This window comes from Drosophila kikkawai, chromosome 2L, assembly GCF_030179895.1.
Source record: "Drosophila kikkawai strain 14028-0561.14 chromosome 2L, DkikHiC1v2, whole genome shotgun sequence".
Taxonomy (NCBI): Eukaryota; Metazoa; Arthropoda; class Insecta; order Diptera; family Drosophilidae; genus Drosophila; species Drosophila kikkawai.
The window spans coordinates 5,878,610-5,894,947 of NC_091728.1; the positions used below are offsets into that span (position 1 = coordinate 5,878,610).

The 16,338-nt window shown below is 46.7% G+C and overlaps 6 protein-coding genes across 8 annotated transcripts; 3 read left to right on the top strand and 3 right to left on the bottom strand.

Moving 5' to 3' along the window:
* Positions 1-357: 357 nt before the first annotated feature.
* LOC108074615 (uncharacterized) lies at positions 358-2,034 on the bottom strand. The gene is made up of 2 exons (XM_017166738.3): positions 1,634-2,034; positions 358-1,563 (listed from the first exon to the last, which is right to left on the bottom strand). The coding sequence occupies exons 1-2, from the start codon at positions 1,770-1,772 to the stop codon at positions 620-622; spliced, it is 1,083 nt and encodes a 360-aa protein (XP_017022227.1). The 5' UTR covers positions 1,773-2,034; the 3' UTR covers positions 358-619.
* Positions 2,035-2,294: 260 nt separating this feature from the next.
* On the top strand, positions 2,295-6,238 carry Tbcd (tubulin folding cofactor D). Its single transcript, XM_017166694.2, has 4 exons — positions 2,295-3,329; positions 3,388-4,521; positions 4,580-5,469; positions 5,536-6,238. The coding sequence occupies exons 1-4, from the start codon at positions 2,387-2,389 to the stop codon at positions 6,130-6,132; spliced, it is 3,564 nt and encodes a 1,187-aa protein (XP_017022183.1). The 5' UTR covers positions 2,295-2,386; the 3' UTR covers positions 6,133-6,238.
* LOC108074588 (very long chain fatty acid elongase F-like) lies at positions 6,148-7,274 on the bottom strand. Its single transcript, XM_017166695.3, has 2 exons — positions 7,013-7,274; positions 6,148-6,959 (listed from the first exon to the last, which is right to left on the bottom strand). Exons 1-2 carry the CDS (start codon positions 7,208-7,210, stop codon positions 6,393-6,395), a joined length of 765 nt encoding a protein of 254 aa, XP_017022184.1. The 5' UTR covers positions 7,211-7,274; the 3' UTR covers positions 6,148-6,392.
* A 629-nt stretch (positions 7,275-7,903) lies between these two features.
* LOC108074498 (putative apoptosis-inducing factor 1, mitochondrial) lies at positions 7,904-11,160 on the bottom strand. The gene is made up of 7 exons (XM_017166571.3): positions 10,885-11,160; positions 10,571-10,812; positions 10,159-10,449; positions 9,992-10,094; positions 9,651-9,900; positions 8,780-9,591; positions 7,904-8,702 (listed from the first exon to the last, which is right to left on the bottom strand). Exons 1-7 carry the CDS (start codon positions 11,003-11,005, stop codon positions 8,299-8,301), a joined length of 2,223 nt encoding a protein of 740 aa, XP_017022060.1. The 5' UTR covers positions 11,006-11,160; the 3' UTR covers positions 7,904-8,298.
* A 356-nt stretch (positions 11,161-11,516) lies between these two features.
* Positions 11,517-15,058, top strand: LOC108074534 (Apoptosis inducing factor). The gene is made up of 7 exons (XM_017166619.3): positions 11,517-11,934; positions 12,007-12,044; positions 12,184-12,393; positions 12,451-12,547; positions 12,758-13,007; positions 13,068-13,882; positions 13,943-15,058. Exons 1-7 carry the CDS (start codon positions 11,817-11,819, stop codon positions 14,335-14,337), a joined length of 1,923 nt encoding a protein of 640 aa, XP_017022108.1. The 5' UTR covers positions 11,517-11,816; the 3' UTR covers positions 14,338-15,058.
* A 138-nt stretch (positions 15,059-15,196) lies between these two features.
* On the top strand, positions 15,197-16,240 carry LOC108074535 (uncharacterized). 3 transcript variants are annotated; one of them, XM_070287140.1, is made up of 2 exons: positions 15,197-15,448; positions 15,524-16,240. In XM_070287140.1, exon 2 carries the CDS (start codon positions 15,559-15,561, stop codon positions 16,057-16,059), a length of 501 nt encoding a protein of 166 aa, XP_070143241.1. In that variant the 5' UTR covers positions 15,197-15,448; positions 15,524-15,558; the 3' UTR covers positions 16,060-16,240. The 3 variants fall into 3 exon arrangements, with proteins under 3 accessions (XP_070143241.1, XP_070143239.1, XP_017022110.1); XM_070287138.1 differs by having other exon boundaries at positions 15,204-15,448; positions 15,521-16,240; XM_017166621.3 differs by having other exon boundaries at positions 15,207-15,448; positions 15,516-16,240.
* The last annotated feature ends 98 nt before the right edge of the window (positions 16,241-16,338 follow it).

Below are 16,338 nucleotides of genomic sequence, written 5' to 3' on the forward strand. Positions count from 1 at the left end.
AAAAAATACTAGATTTGTGTGGAAAGTAATGCTGAGTGTGACCATTTCATGAACAAATTTTAACCCCTCATGCTCATTTAAAAAAAGCGCGGGAAATGAAAATAAATTATTTTATAAAATTTGTAATCATAAAAAAATATCTATAATATGATAGTTCGTTTTTTTTTATTTAAAACTGAAATTCTGTAATAAAAAAGTTATATAGATACAAATATTTTTAAAAACGGCGAAATAAAAATTTTTTCTTTTGTTGACCGTTTCTATAACAACTACTTTTATGTATTTTATATTCGTTCATACACAAATATATATTTCTTGACTAAAATTACCCTGCACGGGCATAAAAAAGACATCTCATTGGTTTGTTTTCTTTATTTTACCCATATAATGGAACCCAAATAATATATATAAAATTGGTTGCGGCACATAAATCATCTGAAAACATTCACTTTTCAGGGAATAATGCGAATTAAACATAAATGTTCGACAAAATAGAGGTTGGGTTAAGGCTACAAAATCGAAGAATGTGGTTGTAAATGGTACTTTTAACATATTTCATAAGAATGTAATATTCTATAATTAAAATTTGGATGCAGCAGAACAAGAGGTGTGCTTCAGATCAAAGCAGGGGTTCGTTCTCTATCTTAACATCGCACTCGACCATTGAGATGTCCACGTAGCCGGATGACGACGGGGATGCGGCGCCACCATTATGTTTCTCATGCTCATAGTAGTAGCTGGAATTGGAAAGATGCTGTTGATCCTGCTCCGTGGCAAAGCTGGAGTCCGGTGCAGGCGTCAGCTTGGGCAGTCCGCCTAGTCCTCTCTCCTGTGGCTGCCGCTGTAGCTCCTCTCTGTTGAGGTCCATTAACAGGCGGTTCGCCTCCACACGGAACCGGAGATTGTTCATGGTGGACAGCGACTTCAAGTGTGGCATGAGACTGACCAGAAAGCTGTAGTCTGAATCGTTCTTCATGGCGGCATCCACGACTGCAGCGGCTTTATCCTGATGGCTGCTGCTGTAGCCACTCGAAGTAGGCCCGTCGCATGAGGACGAGGTCTTCCGGCGACGGCACCTCTTCGATGGCGGTGGCGGGGTTGGCAGTAATGCGTGATTGGGGGGTAGATTTAGCGGCGAGAGCAGTCTGGGCGACAGCTCCGGGTCCGAGTTGGGCAATTTTGTGGCCGTCGAGCTGTCTGCTTTTCGCTGCCGGGTTGCCGAACCTAGATCAGAGCCCGAATCCTGACGCTCTGCGGATTCCCGCTTGAAAATATCTCCAATGATCTCAAAGTCCACAGAGTCATCGTTGTCCAGATCCACATCCACATCGATTGAGAAGTCTCCCAGCCCGCTGATCTCGTAGTTCTCCGCCAGCTCGGCTACACCGTCAAAGGGTTCCGGCGGAAATGGGACCAGGCACTGGGGATCGAAGATGTGACGCAGAAACTCCAGAGCCCGGAAGTACGGCCAGTGGGACATGGTGATGCGCTTCTGCTGGATCTTGCGCACCTCTGCGCGGTAACTATCCCGCAGGCATTTAAACCGCTTCTTGCAGGTTAAGACTGAAAGAATACGGGAGTTATTAATAGCCTCTAGCTGTGTGGTGGAGCCTGGGCGGCCCAGCACACTCACTGTCCAACTGCATATGGTGCGCCACACCGGCCCACTGCGTTAGGAACTCGTCCTTGCGACAGGCCATCGCCATGTTGGTGTCCCAGAGCGGCCGCCGCTTGGCAACCTCGGCAATCAACCGAAAGTTATCCGATCTCATTATGGCTGTTGCGGGGGGCTCAACTCAAGAAAATCGTGGCGTGTAAACAAATGCACTTTTTGGAAAGGCTTCTTTTCTTCTCGGAATCTTCGCGCAGGCAGCAAAACAAAGATGTACTGCAAGCAGACTGGCTGCCGGAGGTTACTCCGAAGCGAAAACTGTAAATGTTTTGCCTGGTTGGGGCCACTTTTAACAAAAAAAAAAAGGAAAAACTCGGGATAAATATTGGTTCTCAGCCCGCTTCACTTCGCCACAATGCAGTTGGCAACTTTGGCCGAACAGCTGTTATCGCTCTTTCGACATTTTGATCTACGCACGCCACGGTCACACCAATGCACAGTGGGCAAGGGAATTTATTACATTTCAATGTTTTTATTTATTTTAATTTTTATTTATTTTAATAAATTACAATAACAAGTAGTACACTTTTAATTAAAAAAATACAAGGTTAAAGTTTTAATGCAATTTTCGAATGAAATTTTAAAACCTAGAGGGCCACTGTAATTTTTCGGTTAGTCTGGCAGCCTTGGCGGCACATCTAATGAATCAGAATCGAAAAGTTTATTTCACTTGCCGGCTGTGGCTTTTGAAATCAATTTAATAACTTGGCCGTCATGTCGAACGCTGCAGAGGAGTGCAAGGACGAGGATTTGCCCGCAAATACGCTGGAGCACTTCACGGAACTGGAGCAGGTGCTGCTGATGATCGAGAACATTAAATCCATCGAGGCAGATTCCTTCGAAAGGGAGTTTGAGCAATACGCCCAGGTTCTGTCGCGCTACCAGGAGCAGCCGCATCTACTGGATCCGCATTTGGAGGAGCTGTTGGGCAAACTGCTGGGCAAGATTAGGCAGCAGAGCCTGCCATCTGGCGAACGCCATGCCGCCTTCAAGTATCTGTACATCATCAGCAAGGTTCGCACCTACAAGGTGCTGGTGAAGTTCATGCCGCACGAACTCAGCGACCTGGAGTTTGTTTTAGAGCTGCTGGGCCAGCAGGATCCGCACAAGTTCGCCGAGTGGGAGACGCGATACATACTGCTCCTTTGGATGTCCATTCTCGTCCTTAATCCCTTTCACATGTCCAGATTGGATGCCTACGAAACGGCCTCTGGTCCGACAACCAATTGCAGTCTCAGCAATCATGTCCAGGAGGCAAAGGCCAGCAAAATGGAACGCATATACGAGCTGATCCAGCTCTATGTGTCCACCAACGACACCTGCAGCAGCATGGCTGCCTACCTGGCCGCCAAGTATTTCATTCGCAGTGACATCAAGGACCTATATCTGGAGAGATTCCTCGACTGGATCATGGAGCAGCACCAGGCGGACACGGTTAACGTGAAGTTCGGTCAACTGGCTGCTGTAGCTGCCATTTTGAAGCACGGCAAGCGGGAGGACCTGCTGCCGTATGCCGACAAGCTCCTCCAGTGGATCATCTCCTGTCAGTACAAGAACAGCAGCGACTTCCTCAAGTACAAGAGCTACGTGAAAATAATCCAGAGGATCGGGCTGGTGCATCTGAAGCCGCGCATTGCCAGCTGGCGCTACAAAAGGGGTGAGTTTTGAGCGAGGAATCAAAGCAAAGAGCTTGTGAAGTAATATTTAATCTCTAGGCACCCGATCGCTGGCCACCAATCTTAACCAGGCAACAGGAGCCGGCGGGGAATCAGACGCCATGGAGGTATCTGCCGAAGAGGGCGAGGAAATCGTAGTGCCCGATGCCATCGAGGAGGTGATCGAGGAGTTACTTCAAGGCCTGCGCAGCGGTGGCAACGACATTCGCTGGAGTGCGGCCAAGGGATTGGGGAGAGTCACCAATCGTCTGCCCAAGGACCTGGCCGACCAGGTCATTGGTTCCGTAATCGATATACTCAACCCGCTGGAGCCGCACGAGGCCTGGCACGGTGGCTGTCTGGCCTTGGCGGAACTGGCCAAAAGGGGACTGCTGCTGCCCCATCGCTTGGAGGAGCTGGTTCCCCTCCTGATGCAGGCCCTCTTTTACGACGAAATGAAGGGCTACATGTCGGTGGGCCAGCACATCCGTGATTCCGCCTGCTACATGTGCTGGGCCTTTGCCCGGGCCTATAATCCGGATGATGTGAAACCCTTTGTGCACAAGATCTCCTCCGGCCTGCTGACCGTGGCCGTTTTTGATCGCGAGGTGAACTGCCGACGCGCTGCGTCTGCTGCTTTCCAGGAGAGCGTTGGTCGCCTCGGTAACTTTCCCTTCGGCATCGAGATCTCCACCACCACGGACTTTTATTCCGTCGGCATTCGTCTGAACTCCTACCTGAACATCAGCGACTACATTGCTCAGTTTGAGGTGTACCGGGAGCCCTTGATTAATCATTTGGTGCAGCGGAAAGTCAACCATTGGGATCCCGCCATAAGGGAGCTAACGGCCAAGGCTCTGCACAAGCTGTCCCTGAGGGAGCCGGAATATATGGCGGCTGTGGTGTTGCCGCAACTTTTGGCCAAAACCGATACCATTGACATCAATTGCCGTCATGGCTGCGTGTTGGCCATGGGAGAAATTACGTTGGCATTGCGGCAGCTGGAGGTGAGCAGTGATCCCCCAGTGGCGTATCTCTCCAATCAGCGGATTGTGGAACTAAATGAGCTGGTTAAGACGTTCCTAGAAAAGAACTTCTATCGTGGCATGAGCGGCGAACTGATGAAGGCCTGCACGACCAACTTTATAAAGAACTGCAGTCTGGCCAAGATGCAGGCGACCACCGAGTGCTTGGGTAAGCCTTTCATTTATTACCTTGCAATAGTATTCATTGATGTTTTCATCTCCTCCAGCTTCCTGGCAGAAGGTCATTGATTCCTGCCTGGTGACCAAATCAGCTACCATTCGCGCCTCGGCTGTGGAATCCTTTGGCGAACTCTGCCGCACATATTACTGCCTAGAGTCGAGACGTCAAGAGAACGAGACCATCATCAATGACTATTTAAAGGGAGCCGAGAATGACCTGGAAGAGCACATACGTATGGGTTACCTAGCCGCCTTGGGAGTGCTGCCCGCCTTCATGGTCCAACCGCATTTGCCTGCCGTCTTGGATAGTCTGGTTAGGCACTCGCTGACACCACTGCAGGCGGTGGTTCTGGCCGGCGATATGGGTGATCGCGAGAATATCCAGACCTACAGATGGAGCGAGGCGCGAATGGAAAGCGTTAGGGCTCTGACCAAGGTGGTGAAAACCGTGGGCTATGGGGAAGGAGAAGCCACATTCTCAGATCGTGAGAACTTCAACAAGGCCCTTAATTGCCTACTGAAAGCTTTGGACGAGTACACCCTGGACAATCGCGGTGATATTGGTGCTTGGGTAAGGGAGGCGGCCATGTCATCGCTCTACGAGATCGTAACCCAGTGCCCGCCGGATTTACTCTCACCAGAGCAAGTCCACGCGGTTGTGGTTGGCTTCATGCAGCAGGCGGTGGAGAAAATTGATCGCACTCGAGGATTAGGCGGACGCCTATGTTGCCAACTGATTAACCATCAGCCCAGGATACCGCACATTCGAGAGCACTCAAAGCTACTGGAGGTATTCCCCGCCGAGGCTAACTCTGTGCTCTGGCTGTTTGCCGATCACACATTCCCCCTGTTCTGCGAGCTGCTCGCCCTGCCCGATTACTCCAAGCGGGTGATGCTGGGCCTGAGTGCTAGCATTGGACAACTGACTGAATCTCTGGTGAGTTAAGGGTTATCACCCACCGTTCAGGGGATCTCAATGTTTTTTTTTTTCCTGTTTACACAGATCAAATATGCCTCTTCGGCGCTATTCCAATTTTTGCGTTCCAACCCGACGATGGTGCCGCGTTTATGTTCCGAGATTGTCCAGATCTTCGAGGAGCATCTGCTCAATGAGCGCGTAACTTATCCCATGCTCAGTTTCCTGGACATACTCATCGGATCGGGTACCGTGGAATCGGTGCTCCATGACGAAACACATCCCTTTGCCGAGGACATCTACAGGCTGCTTAACCTGGAAGTCAAGGGATACAAGAAGCTCTACAAGACGGCGAGCAGTATTAGTGCCTTCTGCCAGCTCCTGCAGGTGCCTCGTCTGTCCCGGCGCATCCTCTCCAAGCTCGCGGTATTCCTTGGACTGCAGCATGTGCATGTTAGGAAAACGGCAGCTACTAAATTATACGAAGCTTTGGCCCTGCATGGAGATGTCACCGAAGTGCCCGAGGATAATATGGATGAGATCCTAACATTGCTCTCCGAGACCGACTGGACCATGCCGCTGGTGGAGGTGCGTCCCCTGAGGAATCAACTATGCCAGCTGATGGGCATCAAGGCGCCGGTGAGTGCTGCTCAGCAGCAGCAGGCAGCGAGTGCGGATAAGTGATATTCCACACAAACAAAAGTTTAATATGTTAATTTAATGTAATATTTATAAACCATTCTTATTGCACAATTAAACTGACGATACTTACATCCGATCTAATATCGTATTATGCATAGCTTTCTTATTTTCTTTTTGGGCTTAATTCCACAAAAATGGAAGAAATTAAATGAAATAATTATGCTATTAAAAAGAACGTAGAATCTTGAATTATGTTACAAGTGGGTTAATTTCGTTTCGTTTGAATACAAAAATGTAGAGGCTTATAAGGACCCCTTTGCCTTCTTCCGGCTGGGATTTATGTACGACTGATAGTAGAACTTGGAGAACATCACAGTCAAGGCCCCATATAGGAATCCAAAGGCATAGATCCCTGGTCGTGGAGCTCTGCAATCGCTCTGCATAATCATGTCGATCATATGGAGCATAACTAAAGCGAACTGAATGAGCTGGATGATGGTGATGTACTTCTTCCACCACAGACTCGCCTTTTGCACTCCCGGGCTAATGGAGGACAGAAGGTAATAAGTGTACATACACGCGTGTACAATCAAATTAAGGATAACCATCCAGGCCCCAATGCCGCCGTGACCATGCAGAGTCTGGAGGAGGTAACAGGCCAGGATCACAGACACATGGTGGAAGACGTGCAGAAAGGATATCTGTTTGCTCTTCTTGCGCAGCACAAAGAACACCGTTTCCACCAGATCAATGAGCTTGTTGATGTAGTACGCGTTGGCGAAAAGTCGCTCTAAATCCTTGCCCTTATGGCCCAAGGGCAAGGTTATGGGGCACCTCAAGTCGTAGAAACTAAAGACGACGTAGCAGACCTGTAATTATTTGCATAATTGATGGAAAGTCCCGTCCCTTCCACTACACTTACGTATACGAACAACGCACTATTGTACACGATTTGTATGATGTTATAAGCCTTGATCACACCGCGCAGTTCAAAGGGCTGTCGACGGTCCATGAGCTTGGGACCCACCTTCAGGACGAACAGAAGGTAGGCTGCCAGCACCCCAAGGGTGGGCCAGGGAGTCTTAAAGAAAGCCAACCGAATTGGATCTGGCGAAGTCATATTCCTGTTTATGGCTTAGGGCTCCTTTCTCCAATAAGGTTCGTCGGCGACTAATCAAACGTAGATCGTCACGGCTTGGTTATAGGTGTTTCGATTAGAATACACGCTCTTCAAATGTCTAATTGTTATTTTAACAACACATTGCAAGAGCTTGCAATTTAGAAATTGTCATAGTGTGATGCGAAGGTACAGTGTCAGCGATTAAGAAGTCAGAGTCGGGAAAGCTGCTATCAATTGGAATACATCTGCACATACAATAATATGAAAATGAATGTAGTATCAATGCAATGGGTGTAATAATTAGCACCAACTTAAGACGTATTAAGAAAGTCGAATAGCTAATCATTTAAGGTTTGTATACATTTTCAGTAATTTGAAAATGTAATTTATAAATTGATTGGCTATGCATGGAGGGCTTTGAAGGTTGAGCTTAGGAAACATAAATACGTTATTTTACCTTACAGGAAAGGCAGCTAACGTTAACAGAAAACATATGTCACTATATAGCTTAATTTTATTGAGATAGCTCAATCACAAATTTAAATTTAATTTGCATATTTCGGTTTTCAGCTGGGAGGTTAAAAAAAATCATTTAAAAAAGATGGTTAAGTCAACATAACCAACAGAATAAACAAGATGTTTTATACTTAAAACCCTGTTATGGTTACAATTTTCTTATAATATATATATATGTATTATATAATCTTCAAAAAAAAAAAACATTTATTTGTTTTTTAATCGTTTTAAAGGTTCGTTTCCCAAAGGGAAAGTGAAATTTTAAAATATAATCTTAAGATTTTTTTCTATCAGATAGGAAACATTTGGGAGCTAAAGTCTCAAGCGTTCAAATGCTCACACAATGCTCCTCTTGAAGAATCTTTTGGAGAGTTGTGACATTTGGTTTTCGTTGTAGGTGAATGTCATTAAAGGTTTATTCCAAAAATACTAAAACTAAAATTTCTGTTGCTTGCGTCTTTGCCGTTAGTATCCAGTTAGAAATTTACAGACCACCATATGGGCCGACTTGCACTCCAGGATAATGCTAACATTAGCTTCTCCTTGGTCCATCTCTTGCGGCTATGGGCTTTCTACGCGTTAATCTCGAACAGCTTGGCCACTTCGTTGAGGTTATCATAACTCTTATTCTTATTAATAATAGTCCTAGCTAAGCCTATTCGGTTGAAGAGATTCCAGAGCAGGATGCCCACGACCTTGTCGTCCTTCATGTAAAACACCACGCCCTTGCCGTAGTCCGCCGCGTCGTCGGGATCACAGGTAATGCCATCTTTGGTAAAGACTTCAACATCGGCTGTGCCCATGGAATCGCCGCTTTCCTTGGGCTCGGCCAGGTTGTCTACGCGTTCAGCAGCATCCGAGGGCAGGGCAAAGACTCCCACGGTGGGCAGCGAGGAGTCCACCAGGCCGACGCCCTCATAGCCGATTTCAGGACCCAAATCCGACCAAAACATGCTCTGATGCTGGTATGGTTTCTCTGTAAATGAAGGGACATTTCAAGCCATTGTAATTGGCAAAGAAAAACTCCACCAATAGTGCGGAAATGTTACTCACTAGCTCCCGTCATGTTCTCACCAGCCAGCCGGCCCGAGACCATGGAGTGATCATAGTGCTCCACTCGCCGTCTGCCTAACAGCGGGTCATAGAAACAGGAAACGTCACCAGCCACGTAAAGGTTTCGCCTGGCTTCCAGCTCAGCATTGACCACGAAGCCACCGCGGCTCCTGTCTACTTCCAGCCTGCTCGGAGCGGCGAGCTCCGTGTTGGGTGAGCAACCAACACAGACTACCACCACATCGGACATCAGGGTCATGCCATTGTTTAGCTCCAGCTTTAGATCAGCTTCATCCCTTGTCGCGCTCCGAATGCTGGCATTGGGGATAACACAGACACCCTGCGACTCCATCTTGGCCATCGTCCAGCGGCTCAAGTAGTCCGGCAGGACCTGCGACATATTACCGTTCTCCTCGAACACCTGATATACCTTGCCGCCATCATTCTCCTTGGAGTAATGGGCCAGAGAGCAGGCCAGCTCGCTCCCGATGAAGCCGTTGCCCACGATCGTGATCGATCGCTTCTCCCTCGCCAATTTGCGGAGGTGGTCGAAGTCATCGGGAGTGCGATAGACCATTACCTTTTCGCGAATGCTGGGTGGCGCATCCTGGAAAATGTTGAGGTTCTTGGGGGAACAGCCAGTGGCAATCAGACACGAGTCGTACCCGATCTGATAGCCGTCGTTTAACGTCACTTTTCGCTCATCATGATCCACCTTCTTGACGGCGAAACCGTGAGCGACGGCTATGCCCTTTGCACTGCCAGCCAAGTTCTCGGGTTCCACGAAATACCCTTCCGGTTCAAAGAACAAGCTGAGGTGAAAAGTTTAATTACTTAATTACAGCATTCTAAGCTGCTAATAGAAACGCACCTTCTTTCGGAGCCCGTCCACTGCTGGAAGCGGTAATCCTTGATGGGATCCTCGCTTGGGTTAGGCGTGTACCAGATCTCCTTGGAGAGAGGCGGACGCATGTAAGGTTTGCGGGGCTCGTTGCTGATCACCAGGACCTTGGCGGTGGCATCGTTGGACTTGATGGCTCGACACGCAGAGAAGGCAGCAGTGCCGCCGCCGACAATAAGGTAAGGTACGTGGTTTGGCAGGTCCTCGGAGCTGGCAGGACCTGTAACGGGAATGGGAAGAATACATTCTCAAGCTCATAATTTTTGTTTATATAATATAAATAAATATTTTCTTAAGTTAATTCCACTCACTTGTCACTAGACCAGCTATCAGTCGTCTCTTCCGTAGCTCCTCTTCCTCAGCTGCCCTTCTGGCTTCACTATCGTCCGGCTGTCGCGTCAAGAACCAGGTTAGCTGCAGATTTAGAGTACATTTAGTGGGGTTTCTTTTTTCTTTTGAAACTAAGATATAATCCCACCAATCCTCCAGTAAGCAGCGCCGCCAGCGCGCCCAGTAGACACTTCAGACGGAGATCCTTCAGCCGGCACTCGCACTCCTCATCACTACCACCGCCACCCGTAGCATTTCCATCATTACAGGGCTGGCACCGTGTCTCCTGCCTCTTGCGCTTGAATTCTGCACAGGGATCCTTGGGCTTGCAGGGATCCTTGGGTTTGCAGGAATCGATAACGGGCTCGGAGCTATTGAGCTCACATTCCGAGGATTTCAGGACATCCTTGGCACTGCAGACTTGCACGTCCGGATAGCCCTAAGAATCAATCAAGGAATAAGTTAGTATATTGAAAGGAAGCAAGGATTCAAGAAGAATTTAGAAGACATTTAACTCTTGATCCTTGCAGCTTAAAAATAAGGATTTAACTAATAATTACTTTTATAATGAGCTGCTCTGACTGCGGCGGGGCTTGATAGTTGACGTTTGGAAAGCCGGGGGCACTAGCGTTGTCTGAAGCCTGTGGATCCACGTCCTCATTCAATTGATTTTCGTACTCGTAGTTCTTGGGGATGCAGACCTGATGGTTGGGATATTTTTTGGCTTGCATTTTGCTGCGAGCCTCAAAGGTGCGTTTCTTGACCATTTGATAAAGGTTGTTGTGTGCCGACCGGAAAGAGGCTTAAACCGGAAACGAAACAAGATAGGTCAAGGTTTTCATAGGTTGAGGTTGAAATAAGCTCAAAAACTAACCATATGTCGGCGGCGGCTGTAATGGCGGCGGAACCAGTATCCTTCTGTTGGCCAAGATGTACGCCTGGCGAAAGAACCTTCGCGTCAGGCATTGGACGCTCCAGATACTTATAATACTCATAATGTTAGTACTCTGACGGTGCCAGAATAAATGAATCCTCAATTGTTTAAAACCGTGTGTGTGTGGTTAATATTGTGTTTTGTTTACAAAAAAAGAAAGAAAAACTAATTTTCATGACAAATTTTTCAAGGTTAAAATATGGCTGAGGATCGAATGCTGAAGTTTGCTGCTTGAAGTCTTTGAATACATTGTATACAATATTTTAGGAACATTCCCGCAAAAAATTTATGAAATTAATAAATAAAATAAAAATAAAAATAATTTTATTTTCTTTATTTATTTTTTTAAACAATTTTACGTTAGATGTATATTTTATCTTAGATTTATAAAATTTTGATTAAAATTTTATATTTCAATCTTAAATCAATCGTTTTTTTTACAAAATTCTAGATTATCTATTTTAGCTATTTTATAAACATGTTTAAATTTTTTTCAGTGCGCTTTTGCACCGATACATCCGATACTACCGCAAGCTCTTGTTGGATTTGGGATTTCCCAGCACACTGCGACGGCCACACTAAACACGGAGACAGGGACAGAAAATACAACATGACGGAAGGGCAGCAAAGGAATGCGAAATAAAGGGAAAGGAGAGAAGGAACCGAAGATCGATTGTTGTGAACAGAAAGAAGAGATCAATTAAAGCCCTCCGCATTTCACACGGAGATATTTGTCACAGAAATTGCTTCTTTTTTTTATAAACACAACAAAAACCCGCGAACACACCACACGTTACCACCGCCGCAAACCCGTTGTTACACAATTTTGCGTTCATTTGCTGTGACACCACCGGAATCGGGACACATTTGCCATGAGTGGAGTGTGGAGCGGGCGCTGCCTTACGCGGAAGTTCGTCCGGCAGGCATACATCTTGGCCAACAGCAGGATACTGGGACCGGCGCAGCTGCAGCGCTCGCCGGCGGTGTACGGTGAGTTGTGAGGTTATGGTCTCTCATGTTTTTCCCGACTGATCCGGCGTTGCCTTCTCCTCCGCATTTCAGCCGCTCTCCGGTCGTCGCATAGCAGCCTCTATCAAAAGGTAACTACTACTACACCATCAGGATAGATGAGGAGGTCACAATCGCCCACCACTTCTTACAGTGGCATCTCATTTCATCCCTTTTCATTTCCCTCTTCCTTACTGGTTACTTATTATTCCTTGATTTAATGGTTTTCAGGATCGCAAGACCTTATGCAGCGCCAAGGATGTTCTTAAATCCTCTGACAGTTCATACTCACAGTCCAGTTCCCACAAACCCAGTAGCCCTCGTAGCAATGACGATGGAACAGCCTCCAGTGGCGTTGATCAGGACTCCGAAAGCCAGAAAAAGGATCTTCGCCTGACGGGCCTGCTGGCTGCTCTGGCGGCATTGTTTGCCGGAGGAGTGGTATTTATAGATCTTGTTTTTAAAGAGAATCTTGTAAAATGTACGCAAATTTCGTAGATAACCTGGTACTTGACGCAGAAAACAGACGATGGCGACGCCAAAAGTGCAGCAGATGAGCAACGGAAGCGTAAGCTGTCAGCTGGTCCAGCCACAAGTAAGATATTTGTAGTTAAGAGATATTCATTCAAAGTAAGCTAATGGTGAAATATACATTCCTGCTGAGTTAACCAATGATATCTGCCTGTTTTGATATGAATATTTTGGCAGTCACTCCCAGATTAGCATTATCTGACCGCCTTATCATTAATCATTGTCTACAAAAATGACAAGCTCATGGTCTTAATTTCCTTATTTTCCGTTTCAGCTCCTGCTAGTTCCAAGGACCTTCCAAAGCACGTTCCATACCTGATTGTCGGCGGCGGCACTGCTGCCTTCTCTGCGTTCCGTGCCATCAAGTCCAACGATGCCACCGCAAAGGTCCTGATGATCAGCAACGAGTTTCGCAAGCCCTACATGCGTCCGCCTCTTTCTAAGGAGCTCTGGTACACGCCCAACCCGAGCGAGGAGACCAACAAGGATTACCGCTTCAAGCAGTGGACTGGCTCGGAGAGAAGGTGCGCTTAAATTGAAAAACTCCCTCGATTATTATAAAAGTTTTCCATGTTCCATTGCAGCTTGTTCTTTGAGCCTGACGAGTTTTTCGTGGCCCCCGAGAAGCTGGAGGAGAGCGTGAATGGCGGCATAGCCGTGGCTCAGGGTTTCGCCGTTAAGAAGGTGGACGCCCAGAAGCGGATAGTGACGCTAGAAGATGGCTATCAAATTGAGTACGACTCGTGCCTGATTGCCACTGGCTGTGCCCCCAAGAACCTCGCCGTTTTCCATGATGCGCCACCCAGCATTCGCGAAAAGGTAATGGTCTATCGCACTCCCGATGACTTCGACCGCCTTCGCAAATTGGCGTCAGAGAAGCGATCGATCACGATCGTGGGCAACGGCTTCATTGGGAGCGAGCTGGCCTGCTCCCTGGCCCATTACGCCAAGGAGAATGGTGGCGGCAAGGTGTACCAGGTGTTCCAGGAGGATTCAAATATGTCGCGGGTTCTGCCGGACTACCTGAGCCGCTGGACTAAGACCAAGATGGAGGCGCAGGGTGTCTGTGTTATCCCCAATGCCAGCATTCAGAGCGCGACCAGAGACGCATCCAATCTGAAACTGGAGCTGAACAATGGCACGACCCTGGTGTCCGATGTGGTGGTAGTCTGTGTTGGCTGCTCACCAAACACGGAGCTCGCTGGTCCGAGCAGGCTGGAAGTTGACGGGAGCCTCGGTGGTTTCGTGGTCAATGCTGAGCTGGAAGCCAGACGAAACCTGTACGTGGCTGGCGACGCCTCCTGCTTCTACGATCCGCTGTTGGGCAGGCGGCGGGTGGAGCACCATGATCACTCCGTGGTGTCCGGACGACTGGCTGGAGAGAACATGACGGGAGCTAGTGAGTGGTGGATTTTTTCCTTACCAATTACAATGTCTTAAAATGTCTTTGCACTTACAGAGAAACCATACCAGCATCAGAGCATGTTCTGGTCGGATTTGGGTCCTGAGATCGGCTACGAGGGCATCGGTCTGGTGGACTCCTCGCTGCCCACCGTGGGAGTGTTTGCTTTGCCGTCGGATGCCGCCGACAAGCTGCCAAAGCCCAAGGAGGGTGGCGATTCCAAGGGCAAAAAGAATGTTGAGGTCGTTACCACAAATGGCGTTGCCTCCGATTCCGATAAGACGGCAAACTACGGCAAGGGCGTGGTGTTCTACATGAAGGACGATAAGATCGTGGGCGTCCTGCTCTGGAACCTCTTCAACCGGATAGGCTTAGCTAGGACAATAATTAATCAGAATAAGAAGTATGATGACCTCAATGAGGTGGCAAAACTATTCGAGATTCATGCGTAGAGAGCGCCAAGAGTTTCAGAGATGGAAACCAAGGAGAAGGAAAGTCCTTGCATCCTGGAATGCAAGTCGGTCCGCACAGAACTATATTCGAAAGCCTTCAATTGTGTGATCTGTATGGAATACGAACGGCAACGTCTTCGTAATATCACAAACTACTTTTAACTGGCAAAGTTGACGAATATGCTTTGAAATTAATGTGCGTTTCAGTTTTGTATTTTTCATACACTCCGCTGCTGCTCCCTTTCAATCAGTGTTTCCTTTATTTTCTTCTTACCAAACCTTTAGTCCTGGGACTTTTATCTATATAATTTATTTTCACAAGTTCAAAAGAATAATTTCGAAGCCTTCCCACTTTTCTTTTTTGTTTAAAACAAAACAATATATTTCAGCAGAAATATTTTAATGAACAAATACAGAACCACAGAACTCTTAGTTTTATTCACTTGGAAGAAAATGCTAATAAAGATATGTAAATATGTAAAATTATTAAATACCCACCGGCATCTCTTGGTTTTTCGCTTGTATTTCCTAATAAAAAAAAACCCACTACAAATGAGCACGGGAAATGATAAAATAATAAAAGCATTTGTCCAAAATCAAAGCATTTTAAATGTTAAAAAGGGTCTCCTTTAGTTGCTCACAAAACATTAACTATTTAAATAGTATCTAAGTGTTTATTGTCTTCAGTTTTAATTACAATAAACCATAAGGATTTACCTGAGATTTTGATTCAACTAGCGCAAAGTATTCCGGCTTTGGGTAAATGGAAATATTACATTAAATAAGGTCTAGATTTATCCTTTGGCACCAATACCTTCGTTAAGGGATAACATGTTTTTTTGCTGCAATAAAACTCTATTCCTAGAAATATTTTCCCGCTGCCGAAATAACCTTCAAAGAGTCCAAGCTCTTCAAAAGGAAAATTATTGTAACAAAGCAAGCAGCTGTCAAACTGACAAACATTTGCACCTGGCTTATTAGGGTAATGCAGGCGGATTAGCTACCAATTCGTAGGCAGAAAACGCGAATCTATAAAATCCTAGTGCTAAGATTACCTGCGTTGTTCCCGAGGGTTACCTATTAGGGAAAAACTTGGATTAGCGGCCAATTGGTAGGTAGAACTTTAAGCAGGTAGAGATATCTGCTCTGTGTCTGATCTATATAAACCTGCTGTCTAGGTTAGCAGGACATCAGTTCCTTGTCGACACTCCTCCTGCTAACATGAAGTACCGCATGTTGAACAAACGCAAGCTCGCGGCCAGTCCTTCGCCAGTTAAGAGAGAGGTCCCGGAAGAGGACGTCACCATTGACACCACCGCCCATAGTGCCCTGGAGCTGGAGGCAGCATCGGCTCTCCTCTTGCTTCGCTACCAATACGATCGTCAGATCTGCAATAGTATTATTTCATACACTGCAACAACCCGATCGCCAACACCTCCGCCTGTGATCGCTGACAATACGACACCAAAGGATCAGACAGTTCGCCCGCCAGTCGCCGCCACTCAGCCGTTAAAGAAACGTTCCATACCACCGCATCTCCTGCGGAGATCCTTGACGCCAGCCAAATCTGTGACCTCGGTGACCAGTAACAACTCTATAGTGAAGGCGAAAGCAAGGACTCCTGTTCCCGGAAGCGACCAGACGCGCGGCTGCAACAAATCCCTGCTCAAGTCCTGCAGGAATATGATTCGCGAGTTCTTGGACAATCAGGAGCTTATCTAATAAGTGATGACCTTTCCACAAATATCTAACGAATATTGAATTTAAACAACAAGCATTCTAATCATAGATTTTAGAAATCTTTTCAAAAAAATTAACGCTGATTTCCTAATATTAAAAATTTGTATTTTACACTATTTTCTGATTTGAAGAAACGACTTTTGAAATTGTAATAAAGACAAAATTAAAGCAAAAACAAGTATTTCTTTTTGTAAATTATGAATTTCCCAACAGTTAGTCCCCGAATTCGTACTTGGGATTCGTAATAAATGTACACTTTAC

Coding starts and splice junctions, on each gene's coding strand:
- LOC108074534 (XM_017166619.3), top strand. CDS start 11,817: ATGAGTGGAGTGTGGAGCGGGCGCTGCCTTACGCGGAAGTTCGTCCGG. Junction 12,394..12,450: donor CATTGTTTGCCGGAGGAGTG/GTATTTATAGAT, acceptor CAAATTTCGTAG/ATAACCTGGTACTTGACGCA. Junction 12,548..12,757: donor GTCAGCTGGTCCAGCCACAA/GTAAGATATTTG, acceptor TTTCCGTTTCAG/CTCCTGCTAGTTCCAAGGAC.
- LOC108074535 (XM_070287140.1), top strand. CDS start 15,559: ATGAAGTACCGCATGTTGAACAAACGCAAGCTCGCGGCCAGTCCTTCG.
- LOC108074588 (XM_017166695.3), bottom strand. CDS start 7,210: ATGACTTCGCCAGATCCAATTCGGTTGGCTTTCTTTAAGACTCCCTGG. Junction 6,960..7,012: donor ATAGTGCGTTGTTCGTATAC/GTAAGTGTAGTG, acceptor AAATAATTACAG/GTCTGCTACGTCGTCTTTAG.
- LOC108074615 (XM_017166738.3), bottom strand. CDS start 1,772: ATGAGATCGGATAACTTTCGGTTGATTGCCGAGGTTGCCAAGCGGCGG. Junction 1,564..1,633: donor GCACCATATGCAGTTGGACA/GTGAGTGTGCTG, acceptor GTATTCTTTCAG/TCTTAACCTGCAAGAAGCGG.
- Tbcd (XM_017166694.2), top strand. CDS start 2,387: ATGTCGAACGCTGCAGAGGAGTGCAAGGACGAGGATTTGCCCGCAAAT. Junction 3,330..3,387: donor CAGCTGGCGCTACAAAAGGG/GTGAGTTTTGAG, acceptor TTTAATCTCTAG/GCACCCGATCGCTGGCCACC. Junction 5,470..5,535: donor GACAACTGACTGAATCTCTG/GTGAGTTAAGGG, acceptor CTGTTTACACAG/ATCAAATATGCCTCTTCGGC.
- LOC108074498 (XM_017166571.3), bottom strand. CDS start 11,005: ATGAGTATTATAAGTATCTGGAGCGTCCAATGCCTGACGCGAAGGTTC. Junction 9,592..9,650: donor TGGACGGGCTCCGAAAGAAG/GTGCGTTTCTAT, acceptor TTTTCACCTCAG/CTTGTTCTTTGAACCGGAAG. Junction 8,703..8,779: donor TGAGAACATGACGGGAGCTA/GTGAGTAACATT, acceptor CTTCATTTACAG/AGAAACCATACCAGCATCAG.